Source organism: Peromyscus leucopus, chromosome 1 (assembly GCF_004664715.2).
Source record: "Peromyscus leucopus breed LL Stock chromosome 1, UCI_PerLeu_2.1, whole genome shotgun sequence".
NCBI lineage: Eukaryota > Metazoa > Chordata > Mammalia > Rodentia > Cricetidae > Peromyscus > Peromyscus leucopus.
In genome coordinates, this window is record NC_051063.1 from 181,569,280 (window position 1) to 181,582,748 (window position 13,469).

At 38.6% G+C, this 13,469-nt stretch overlaps 1 protein-coding gene across 1 annotated transcript; it reads left to right on the forward strand.

Moving 5' to 3' along the window:
- The first annotated feature begins 4,443 nt into the window (after positions 1–4,443).
- Positions 4,444–5,325, forward strand: LOC114710894 (vomeronasal type-1 receptor 4-like). Its single transcript, XM_028895187.1, has one exon. It carries the CDS (start codon positions 4,444–4,446, stop codon positions 5,323–5,325), a length of 882 nt encoding a protein of 293 aa, XP_028751020.1.
- Positions 5,326–13,469: the final 8,144 nt, after the last annotated feature.

Genomic DNA, 13,469 nt, shown 5'->3' on the forward strand with positions numbered 1-13,469 from the left:
TTATATGTTTCCCTTCTATAGTATTTGTTGTTTTGTGACTATGTATTGCCTGTGTTTTCATGGGTGTATCTAACTTCCTTAGGTTATATTTTTCCTTCAGTTGCTTTCTGTAGGGCTGGATTTATAGAGAGATATTTTTAATCTGTTTTTTATCATGGAATATTTTGTTTACTCCATCTATGCTGATTGAGAATTTTGCTGGCTATAATAATCTGGGTTGGCATCCATGGTCTCAGTGTATGTATAAGGTCTGTCCAGGACCTTCTGGCTTTTAGAGTGTTCATTGAGAAGTCAGGTGTTATTCTTATGGGTCTGCCTTTATATTTTAATTGGCCTTTTTAATTTGCAGCTCTTAATTTTTTTTATATTCTCTATGTTTCGTGGTTTGATTATTATGTGGCAAGGGGACTTTTTTGGATCCAGTCTATTTGGTGTTTTATAACCTTCTTGTATCTTTATAGGCATTTACTGCTTTAGGCTGGGAAAGTTTTCTTCTATGATTTTGTTGAATGTATTTTCTGTGCCTTTGAGTTGTTATTCTTCTAATTCTTCTATCCCTATTATTCTTAGGTTTTGTTTTTTCATGGTGTTCCAAATTTCCTGGACATTTTTGGTCATGACCTTGTTGGCTTTAGTGTTTTTTTTGACTGATGAATCTACTTCTTCTATCGTATCTTCTTGCCAGAGATCTGCTCCTACATCTCTTGAATTCTGTTGTTTATGCTTGCATCTGTAGTTCCTGTTTGTTTACTCAGATTTTCCACTTCCAGCATTCTTCCAGTTTGTATCTTCTTTATTGTCTTGATTTCAGTTTTCAATTCTTGAACTGTTCCTCTCAGTTTTCCTCCACTTCTTTAAGGGATTTTTTTCATTTCCTCTTTAAAGATCTCTGTCATCTTCTGAAGGTCATTGTTAAGGTCGATTTCTTCTATTTCTTCTGTGTTGGGAAGATCAGGTCTTGCTGATGCAGGATCTGATGGAACCATACTGTTTTTATTGCTGTTGTTGCTGACTGTATTTTTGCACTGGTGTCACCCATATCTTTCTCCACTGGGTGCATGTGGTGTCTGTGTCTGAGGGAGGCTCTCTTGGTCTGATTGATACTCTTGCTGCAGTGGAGCTCTTGGTCTACTAGGTGGTGATGGACTCTTTGTCTCAGGGAGTAGCTCTTAGTCCAATTGGTGCTCATAGGCTCTGTCTCAGGGAGTAATCAAGTTGTAATCAAGTCTCAAGTTGTAATCTTTTTAAAGTCTAAGGTTGGGAGGGTGTGGTGCTTATGGGTTACAGGGTCTGGTGTGGGATGGTGGTAGTCTGATCTGTTTGCAGTTAGTCTGATCTGTCTGCAGGCGGTCTGCCTTCAGACTGGCCTGAAACTGGGACTGCAATGGGTGATGGTGTAGGGGTGCAGGGTTGATTTCCATGGTAGTCACAGCTACCACACCTTGCCATTTCCTCAGCTGATCCTATTTCCTCAGACTGGAATCTTCTGAGTCCCCATCCAGAATGAATCTCAGCTGAACTGTGTTCAAAAGCCTAAAAGCTTAGCCAGCCATAAGCTTCTAGTTTCTGGCCTCATGCCTTATATACCTTTATGCTTTTTGCCATCACTCCCTGGGATTAATGGCTTGCTTTCTGGGATTAAAGGCATGAGTCACTATGCCTGGATGTTTCTTTGAACACACAGAGATCCAGATAGATCTCTGGCTCTACAATGCTAGGATTAAAGGTGTGTGCTACCACTGCCTATTCTCTATGTTTAATATTTTGACTGTTCTATTCTCTGACCCCAGATAAGTTTATTAGCATACACAATATTTTGGGGAACACAGTACCAACACATTATGTTGTTCTCTTAAATGCAGGTTAATCACAAATTCTAAGCATATAGTTGAATAGCAGTATTAAATCTTAAGTGACCTCATTTGAACTCTACCTGGGAGGTCCAGTAAAACTTCCAGTCTCTTCAAATATAAGAGTCATTTTCATGATGATGCATCCCAAAGTACAGTGTACTTGTAACTTCACACTTTCCCTTTGAACCCTGGTTCCATGATTATAATCACTGCCTGATTCTACTACTGGGACTCTAAACTTCTGACACCACAGGAGAGAAGACTTTACATTTCTAGCCTGCCCTTTTGTGATGCTCACTACTCAGTTAAAATTTTCTCTTGCATATTTTTTTCAAAGGTGATGTAAGGTCCCTCAGCATCGCTGTCATGGTTCCTTCCCGTGGCATCATCCTGTTATCCTCTTAGGGTATGAGAGCTGTGAACATTCAGCCTTCATCTTGGGGTTGCTGTCAACTTTGTAGCTATCTGACTGTTGTACATCCTAGTGGCAACTGAGTACCCATCCAGCAGCCAGCTTCACAGATGCATCCTATCTGCTTAGGTGAGTTGCTTTTCTTCAGGTACCAGTCTTCAAAGGACAGGGCAGTCTCTGGAATGTAGGTGTTATGAGACTTCCAAAATGATCTTTCTCTTTCAGGAAAGGGATCTTGCACAGTTTGAATTTTCATAGTGGGAAGAATCAGCCAGAGACCTGCCCCAACATGATTTTATGGAGGGTGCAGGTTTTTATATCCTATGCTTAATTACAGCAAGGATTTTGCTTTCCACTGGGGCTTTATATGCATGCAGATTTTTTTCTTTATTGGAAATGCCTGTGTACAGTGGCATACTGAAAACTTAATATCCTTCTTATAAGGCTTTGTTATCTAGGTTGTGAAAAGAGGAGTAACTGGTAAATTGGTGTCTATGTATCCAAATTTCAAGTCCATGGGCTTTTGACTAAGTGAATAACTGCAACCTAATATCCCTCATGTCTGAGGCCTCTGATATGTCCATTTCCCCCAGACATCAATGTTCATGTCCCCCTGAATTTGCTTCCTATTTGATTGATTTTTGAGACAGGGTTTATTTATGTAGTACTTCCTGTCCTGAAACTTGTTCTATTGACCTGACTTACCTCAAACTCATGGACATTCTCTGGCTTTGGCTTAGTAAGGACTGGGATTAAAGATATGTGTCAATATTACCAGCCCAGATATTGCTTTTGTATCAAACTGATATGTTAATTATTATTGTGCTATGTTAGGTACCCATTGGATCATTGGTTGAGAGTATATGAGTATCTGTCAATTTCTGTAACAAAGTTAAAGTTATATTAGATAAATTTTATGGCCCATAATTCGAAAGCCATGCTTCTTTTATTCAACAGTTCCATAAGTCTCTATTTTGATTTAAATAATAATAATAGTTGAAGAATCTCACTAGTGATTGTCCTATTGGTAAACTCATTCATTTTATACTGTTATAAATATATTGATAAGTTTTTTGATATTTCCATATCTTTACACATGTTTAAGTGTAATAGAGTTATATTCAAAATAATACATTCCAAATTAAAAGGTTAAATATTAATGTTGAAAACACTTAAAAAGCCAACATAAGCACATATAAGTACGTGAAGACATATGTAAATGAAATTACATGTGTGTGTTTGAAAAAGGAGAACTTAATAAAATGTTACCATTCCTGACCTCTGATGGTGACTATTTTCTTTGATTTTTTAATTTACACTCTATTTTTTATTCTCAAGTTGTATTGTTTTTCTTATTCAATATTATTAATTCTCTCTGTTTTTTTTTTTTAGTTTTTCGAGAAAGGGTTTCTCTGTGTAGCTTTGCACCTTTCCTGGAACTCACTTTGGAGACCAGGCTGGCCTCGAACTCACAGAGATCTGCCTGGCTCTGCCTCCCGAGTGCTGGGATTAAAGGCGTGTGCCACCACCGCCCGGCATTAATTCTCATTTTTTAACTTGGAGAAATTTATATATATTTTGATCATTTTCATACTTACCCCACTCCACACAGTTACCCATGTTTCTTTACCCACCCATGTTTGTGCCTTTTAAATTTCTTAACACATAAAGCATAGCTTGTGGTGCCCACACGATATTGAGTTTGTGACCATCTACTATGTCACTGTCAAGGTATTAGGGAACACACTTTTACAGGAAACTGAAGCCACCTAGTCGGTATCAGATGTCAATAGCATCTTAATTAGGGGTTACTATTTTCTGTGGAGGCAGACAGTTTCCTTTCTTCAGCCTTTTACAAGTTGCTGGGAGCATTGTAACCTGTAGTGTTTCTGCAACCAGGACATTCATTTGAATATAGTTTGATCATTAGATCATCTCACCAGTGCACTGTGGATATTAAACCTGCAATTAATTGCAAAATAGGTAGAAAATGCTAAGACCTATTCATAGCTTAATAAAGTTTAATTTTTACTACAATGTCCAAGGTAATTATCTGCAATTCAAACAATAGCAATTCATTGAGACCTAGCAAGCTATTTACCAGGAAGACACATATTAACATTACTTATGAATGTAAGGTAATATTGTGCATGCAGTACATTTTTTGGCCATAACAGAATGGCCTCCAGAAATATGGTTGAAGGAATTTTCTTCTTGTCCCAGACTCTACTGGGAACGCTTGGGAACTCAGCCTTGCTTTGCTGTTTTACCATTGCTGACTTCTCTGGAATCAGGGTGAAGCCCACTGATCTGATTGTCAAACACCTGGCCTGGGCCAACTTCATAGTTCTCTGCAGAGGAATCCCACAGACCATTGCTGCTTTTAATCAGACTTACTATCTAGATTACGTTTCCTGTAAACTTGCCTTATATTTACATAGAGTTGCCAGAGGAGTATCTCTTAGCTCCACATCCCTGCTGAGTGTCTTTCAGGCCATCACCATCAGCCCCAGTAATTCCAGGTGGGCACAGTTCAAGCCCAGAACCCCCAGGATCATTGGTCCATTTCTGGGCCTATGCTGGGTACTCCAACTGTTGTTATATATTTTCATTTTAGTATATACAACCGACATAAGGGGGGGAAGAAATGTTACTGGGATACAAGATTTTGGAATTTGTACTGTTATCAATTCTGGGAGACTGATCAGCACTCTTATTGTAATCCTAATATCATCCAATGATGTCATCTTTTTGGGACTCATGATGTTGTCCAGTGGCTACATGGTATACATTCTGCTCAAACATAAGCAGAGGGTGCAACACATCCACAGATCCCTGTCTCCTAGGTCATCTCCTGAGACCAGAGCCACCCAAAGCATCCTCACCCTAGTGTGCTGCTTTGTGATCTTTTATGCAACCTCTGTTGTCTTTACATCTTATATGTCTGTCCATGAAGGATCTAGGTGGCTGTTTAACACTGATGCAGCCATGGCTGCATGCTTTCCAGCACTCTGCCCCTTTTTGCTCATCAGACACTATGCTTCCTTTTTCAGGCTCTGATGCACTAGTTCTTACCAGACAACACACTGTGCTTGTGTATTCAGAGAACTCTAAAAACTGTGCTGTCAGCATCCCTCTCTCCATGTCTTCTACTCAGTTTCTATTCTGTGAACACACTGCCAATACCAAACTTTGCAGAAGACACTGATTGTCTACAATTTTCTTCCCAGTGCAGTTTGTCTTGTAGTCTGGGACACAGGTAAACCAAGCTGTATGATATAAGTGCTGAAACAATCAGCACTCACAGTTTTAATGGAGAATATCACAATAGCAGGGAGAATTAACCTGTGGGGTTTATGTGGAGTGTAGTCCTTTAGGTGAGCTTCTCTGAGGATGAGACTTTTTAAGTCAACATTGTCACCTTCAGTACAAAAGTTAACCATTGCAGATTGCACCTGGACCATCAAATCAAGTGTTGGTGGCTGTCAGAAAGTAAGAACAAGTGAAGAGGATGGAAAAGGTCAGAATGGCTCAGGGATGGTCATGAAACTTGCCAGTGTTGGCTACTGAAGGGAATGTATATTTAATAGACAATGTGTTTCTTCAATCTAATGTATAACACCCAGCCCTGGAAAGTATTTAGAAATACATTTTTAAAAGTCAGGTTTAGGTAAACTTTCAAATAAAATTGTTTATAGAGTTGAACTGTAGTAATTTCATGCACAATAATAAGTAATGGAAACATTTACATATGTAAGCATTAGGTTGATAGTTTAAATTAAGAAAATGGCAAATGGGAGACTACAAGTGGATTAGCAGGTAGCACAGACTTTGCTGTCCCTGTTTTGAGGAGGAAGAAGTGGGAAGATTGTGTATTTGAGTTCAGCATAGGTGCCATTGTGAAACTCTGTCACAAAATCCAAAATTACAAGAAAAGAAAAAGTTTCAACGTTGGAAATTTCTGGAGTATGATCAGATGTAAATCTAGGCTATATAATTAAAAGAGAACATTTAAGCAAACTATGGTGCTATAAAGTCTCTCTGAGGAACATATGAAAATGGGAGGGTCGAATTGGAACAGGGACAGAGTGAGAGGGCAGGGAAGGAGATATCATGATAGGCGAGGTATAAAGAAATAGGAAGAGTCAGGGTGCTGGGGATGCTCTTGGGAATCCACAAGGATGACACACCTTGGATTGTTGGCAGTTTTCTAGATGGCACCTGCACTGGTCTACTCTGGTGACCAGACTAGGGAACACCCTAATCGTCATCATAGAGCCTTTGTCCAGTGACTGATGGAGGCAGATGCAGAGAAGCATGGACAGGCTCCATGCTTAGCTCTGGGAATCCAATTGATCCAGAGACAGGAGGGATTCTGCAGGCAGAGGACAGCGAGACCATGATGGAAAGAAGTGCAGAGATAACTGCAGCACAAGTGGAAGCCCATGAACTGTAGACTAGTGGCTGTGGAGCCCCCACGGGACTGGGCTAGGCCATCTGGATATGGACGACTATTGTTCAGTTCGAACTCCTTGCGGGGGCACTCAAGCAGGTGGATTGAGATCCATCCCTGGTACATGGTCATGCTTTTGGGAGCCAGGTACCTGAGATGTGATGCCTTGTGCAGGCTTGGTACAGTCAAGAGGGGCTTGGATCTGCTTAGGCTCTGATGACTCCCCATAAGAAACCTTGATTTGGGAGATGTGGAGATGTGGGGTGGCTTGGGAGGGAGGTCTGGAGGGTGGAAGAAGGGAAAAGGTGGGATCTGTGGGTGGTATTTAGAGTGAGTAGAAAATTTCTTAATAAAGATAAATGAAAGAAAAGTCTCTGGGGGAGTAACTTTACCTGTTCTATTTTAAAATTGTTGTTAGTGTTGATCATTAACTTCCCAAGCTAAGTGATATAAAGCACTAATCTGCTCTGAAAAGAAGGGAATTCTGACTGCACTTCCAATGATGGACAAGGATGCAGCCATGTTCTCCAGGCTATGAGCTCATTCCACAGAGGTTGTACTTTCACCTCATTCATATGCTCAATTGAGCTCTCCTCTCACTGAGGATGATTTAGAACAGTACATAATATTTAATGGACAAATTTTACTCATCTATCCACAAACTATTTCTAATGTAATTTATATTTGACTTCATGGATATCTATGCCATGAATGGGAAATGATTCACAATTGTCATACTTTCAGTTTTGCAAAGTGAGATTATTAAGTGTACAGTCAGCAGCAGTGAAAGAAGAAAACAGCAAATACCTTGACGACAGTATATTTTCATATGAGACAGATACTCAGAACATCCAGTACATACTGATGTGGATAGCCCATGAAGAGCAGTAGGAGGATACAAATGGTGGGGGAGGAAAACTTGGAAGTGTAGAGAGAAGAAAATTGCCCTCAAGATGTAATGTATGAGAGAAGAATTTTTAAAATATTATTTATGATAAATAAACCAGAACTATGCATTTGAAATAAAGACAAACATTATCATTAAATGGTTCTGGTCAACTTCCAAGGGCCACAATGTTGGGGAAATCTGACTCTCCCCAACAGCTGTCAAGTAACAATTCATACATCTGCACTCAAGCATGGAGGTGAGAAATTGCATGTTAAGATCATAGCTTGTGTGACTGGGATGATATTTAGTCAAGACAGGGTTGTTATACATGGACGTTCTTAGTGAAACACACCATGTTCAGAACTCCTGATTCATATAAATAAATTTGAAATGAGGCAATCTTAATTAAGTTTGATTGTTCCTTATTGATAAATCCTATGTTTCAAGTTATATAATGAATTTGCTTCTCAATGTAGACTATTAACAACAATAGGTTTTTATGGGTATGTTATCTATAAACACACTATAAAGAATTATTATAGTAAAACAAATATAATATGTACACACACAAATATACATATATATATATATATATATATATATATATATATATATGAAATATATGCCTCAACTTTAAAGAAATCTCATAACAGTACATGACTGAAGTTAGAGTACGTTGGTACATTGAGGAAAGAGTTTCACTTAAGCCCAAATATTCAAAAATATTCTGAACAGCAAAATGACCCATTCTCCATATTATATATACAATTAAATTTAACATAAAATTTCTTTAATGGCTTGACAAAAATAGTATTATTCAGTAAAACTTATGTACTATTTTTGAATATTGTCCCTGAATTTGGATTCTGATGAAATGTTGCTAATTATGTATGCTATATTGTTTAAAGTGACTCATATATGAAAATGCAATGTTAGCCGGGCGGTGGTGGCGCATGCCTTTAATCCCAGCACTCGGGAGGCAGAGCCAGGCAGATCTCTGTGAGTTCGAGGCCAGCCTGGGCTAACAAGTGAGTTCCAGGAAAGGAGCAAAGCTACAGAGAAACCCTGTCTCGAAAAACCAAAAAAAAAAAAGAAAAGAAAATGCAATGTAAAATATTTCTACAAATGTAATGTAATGTATGTTAATATGACCATTAAGACAATAAAAGAAATGTGAAACTGCTGCTTTCCTTCTACATTGTTTGCTCTATATTTCTCTATGGTACTAATTTTGTAATTCTGAATATTTTTCTCAAAACTATGAACTCACAAATACTTATTTGCAGCTTAATGTGTTTTGGGGCATCCTTTCATATTTATTTATATTTTTATCTCTTTATTATCATAAGAATCATACCATACCACATGTTTTGTTTTTTTGTAACCTTTTTAATTTTAGGTTTATCTTCAGGGAAAATTTGTTATTGGGAGAGATAAACATTTTCATTTAATTTTGTGTCTATGGTGACTTACATTGTCAAAGAGACCCTAAAGTTATTACTTAAGTAGAGCCCACATTCAGATCTTATATAAGTGCGTGGGGTGGGGGTGGGGGGCACATGCCCAGCATGGCTGTGGGCAAAGGCGCCCTGCAGCAGAGTGCAAGATGGCCTGGAGCGGCAGGCAGACAGATAAGTGCTGGCCGGAGACGGAGCTATGAGACCAGACAAGGGGAACAGCGTTGGGGGCTGGCGAGGAGAGGGACAGGAGCTAAAAGTTTATAGGGCCCAACTTCTGGTAAAAAAATGGTTTCGGTCAGGACATGGAATGCTAAGTCAATGCTGTTTAAATAAAGGATGTTCCATTCTTTTGATTGTCTTAATAAATGTTTGGATTTTCATGGTAAATAAACTAAAGGAAGAGGATTCATAATTTTGAACTACACATTAGGTTTACTCTTGTCTGTAGATCATTACTGAAAATTTGGCTCTGCTCTTTAAGTTGCTTTCTAGAAATTCTTGGAAATTCTATAGAAATATAACGCCTGAAATGCATTGGGTTGTTAGCTTATTAAATAATGTTGTTGCTAAGATAAACCCATAAAAACTAAATAGTCTCTTACTGATAAAGAGGTTACAAACTTACTTTTTCCAGTAAATAAAATACAGCTAAATCATTTGGTCCACATGGTTAATAATTGGCAATGTCATTAATGTGTTACTTGGGATCTATAAAGAGGATCCTCTTTTTAAGATTTTATAAAAATACTCAAGTATTACCTAAAGTTACCTCTTCAAATCCTATAGAGATTGTATTTAATGCTTTTTATTTTTATTATATATATATATATATATTTGGTTTTTCGAGACAGGGTTTCCCTGTGTAGCTTTGCACCTTTCCTGGAACTCACTTTGTAGACCACACTGACCTCACACTCACAGAGATCCACCTGCCTCTGCCTCTAGAGTGCTAGGGTTAAAGGCATGTGCCACCAACGCCTAGCTATATAATACTTTTATAATTGGCATATGTAAAAAGGACCATGGAAATAGAAGCTGGTAATAAAATTGATCAATTATTATTTCTTGCATATTTTAAATGCAAATTGGCGCTGATATATAGAACTGGAGGCTTCGAAAATACAGAAAAAAATATGTTTTGACAAACAGTTATCAATGATAAACAGCCTAAATTAAAAATAAAATTACATGGAATTGAGATTAAAAGATTATTGGATTCCGATGCTAGATATATCTATAATTTCATAAGAATCCTGAGTTCCCAACTGGCCTCTACTAGAAGTCAGGAAAATGTAGACTATTACAAGATCTTAGAGCTCTAAATAAAACCATGCTTCTCATGGGAGCAACACAGCCTGGTTTGCCTGCCCCTGTGGCAATTCTTAAACATTGATATTTAATTGTGATTGGCTGGTGGATGATATATTATTGGCTGCTAAAGATAAAACATTTGTTTTTGATACCTTTTCTAAATTACAAGAGGTTCTTAGCCTGGCTAATTTACAAATAGCCCAGAAAAGGTACAGGTATCTTTTCTCTATCATTATTTAGGTCATGAATATTTTGTTTTACTCATTTACTTACTGGGATGTTTCAGCAAACAGGTCCTATTCTATGGTTACATTCCCCAGCTTCTCCAGCAAAAACCATTACTCCTTATCCTCAGGCTGTTGCTCAGATTACATTTAAGGGAATCAAGATCAGTGTTCAAACTTTTGGTAAGGATCCATATATTGTGGTAACCCCATACACCCAGTCTCAAATAGCATGGTTACAAGCTAATGATAATGATTAGACCATATTGACATGCTCCATGCAGGGTTTGATACTCACTACCACTCCAATGATGTGTGTCAATTTTTAATTTTTTTTTAATTTTTAATTTTTTAATTGCATCCTCAGGCCCATGTGGTATTTACTGATGACACTTCACGTGGTTTTGCTGTAGTGGTTTCTGGTAACATAGTGAAGACAATGAAAGTCCAGGGCACTTCTGCCCAGATAGCAGAGGTACAGACACTATTGCTTGCCTTACAAATGTTTTCTGATGAGACTGTAAATATTTTTATTGATAACCAATATGTGGCACATGCCATTATGCCTTTGGAGACAGTAGCCTACATACCATTCATTCTTCCCATTCATAAATACTTATTGCAAGTGCAAGGACTCATATGGTCCCACTCACATAACCTTTATGTGGGCCATATTAGAGCTCATACCCAATTGCCTGGATCTCTAAGCAAAGGTAATTAAAGGGCTGATGCCATTACTTGTATGGCTGTCATATTACTTTGTTCTGCCTTTGAAAAGGCTACTCAGTTGCATCAATGTTATCATCTTAACACTGAATCTCTCTGTCATCATATGGGCATAACCTGGGAACAAGCCATCCAGATAGTTAAATCATGTCCTATTTGTGCTGAATTTTTACCTGTTCCTCATTTTGGAGTTAATCCTGAGGACAATTATCTAATTATGTGTGGCTGATGGATATCACACTCATGCCTTCCTTTGGAAAAATACAATATGTCCATGTGTCTATTAATACGTATTCTTCCCCAGTTTTTTCTTCTGCCTATTTGGGTGAAGGTTAGGGATGTAAAGAATCATCATCTGCATGCTTTTGCTTATATGGGAGTGCCAAAATGCATAAAGACTGATGATGGTCCCGCCTACAGCAGTACAGGATTTTTAAAATTCTGCCAAGATTTTTCTGTTGTTAGTAAGACTGGTATTCCTTATATCTCTCAAGGATGGGTTATATAGTAGAATGCTGCCATCATATCTCAAAAAACATTTTGCTGAAGAAAAAAGGGGGAGCTAGGTGTTCACCCCTACTCTCCACATTCTATTCTTTCCTTTGTTTATGTATTTTACATTTTTTATTGGTGGATTCTGCTGGAGTATCTGCTGCAGATAAGCACTGGAGGGCTCCTGTTGCAAATCATCCTCTGGTGCAATGGAAGAATCTTTCTACTGGCACTTGGAGGGGACCTGATCCGGTGTTGGTGTGGGCCCGGGGATCTGTTTGTGTCTTTCCACAGGACAATGAGGTACCTCTTTGGGTTCCTGAGTGCTGTGTGCACCCAGTGGCTGCTCTTGAATCCAAACATGGCAGAGACCTATTGGGTCTTCATGAAAAACTCTCCTTTTCTGATTCTAATGGGGACTGAGAACCCAATATGGCCAGCCTTGACAAGCATTAAGCCTAGGAACTGTAGCCATGCAGTTGGATTCCACAGAAGGTAATGTATGGTAACTTTTTAAAAAAATGTTGAGAATGTGTCACCCAGACACCCTGGAGATTAGGGATAACTCTGAAGGTCACTGACCTTCATTTGTTAACAGTAGCATGCCAGGTAAACCTTTTTCATTTTTGCAGTTCTCTTCAAGCTGGTATGGTACATACTTTTCAGGAGTGGCTCTGTGCAACTTTTCTTGGCCTCCTGAAATTCATCAAGCCAACTTTGAAGATACCTTAAAATTTGTGAGCTTGAATGTAGCCATTATGAGACCATTAGTTCTGCTCCTTGTTTGCTCTCTATTTCTTTCTTCCTTCCTTCCTTCCTTTCTTTCTTTCTTTCTTTCTTTATTTATTTATTTATTTATTTATTTATTTTTCTTTATTTATTTATTGGTTCCCCTGCTAAAGTCATAAGTTCCTATCAGCTTGGTTCAGTTGTTTCTGAAGACTTCCCTATCATGATCTGGACTCCCCTTGCTCATAATGTCCCTCTTCTCTCTCTTCCAATGGACTCCCAAGTGTCAACCTGGTGCTTGGTTGTGGGTCTGTGCATCTGCTTCCATCAGTTAATGGATGAAGGCTCTATGATGACAGTAAGGGTATTCACCAATATGATAACCAGGGTAGGCCAATTCAAGCACCCTCTCCAGTATGGCTTGTAGTCTAATCTGTGGTCATCCTTGTAGGTTGCTGGGAATTTCCTCAGCACCATGTTTCTCACTTTCCCCAAAAGTTCTCACTGAGGGGCATTTTTTAAAGGTTAATCAGATATGTGAAGAGCAGACTTCACATCTATTCCCCTCATATAAAAACACAGTGAGAGAGAGGAGAGAGTGAGAGAGAGAGTGAGGAGAGGGAGAGGGAGAGGGAGAGAGAGAGGGAGAGGGAGAGGGAGAGGGAGAGAGAGGGAGAGAGAGAGAGAGAGAGAGAGAGAGAGAGAGAGAGAGAGAGAGAGAGATTGATTAAATGAAATCAACTCTTCAAAGGGAAGTGATCATCATTTCTCCTACAAGTCAACTGACAGCCTCTATCTGGGGACCAGAGATTATTTGTAGATGAGTCTGTGACTTTAAATGTCCTGAGGTGCTACTAGAAATGATCACTAATGATGTCAGTCAGGAGTTGCCCAGCTGGTCTCCTGAGACATAATCTCAA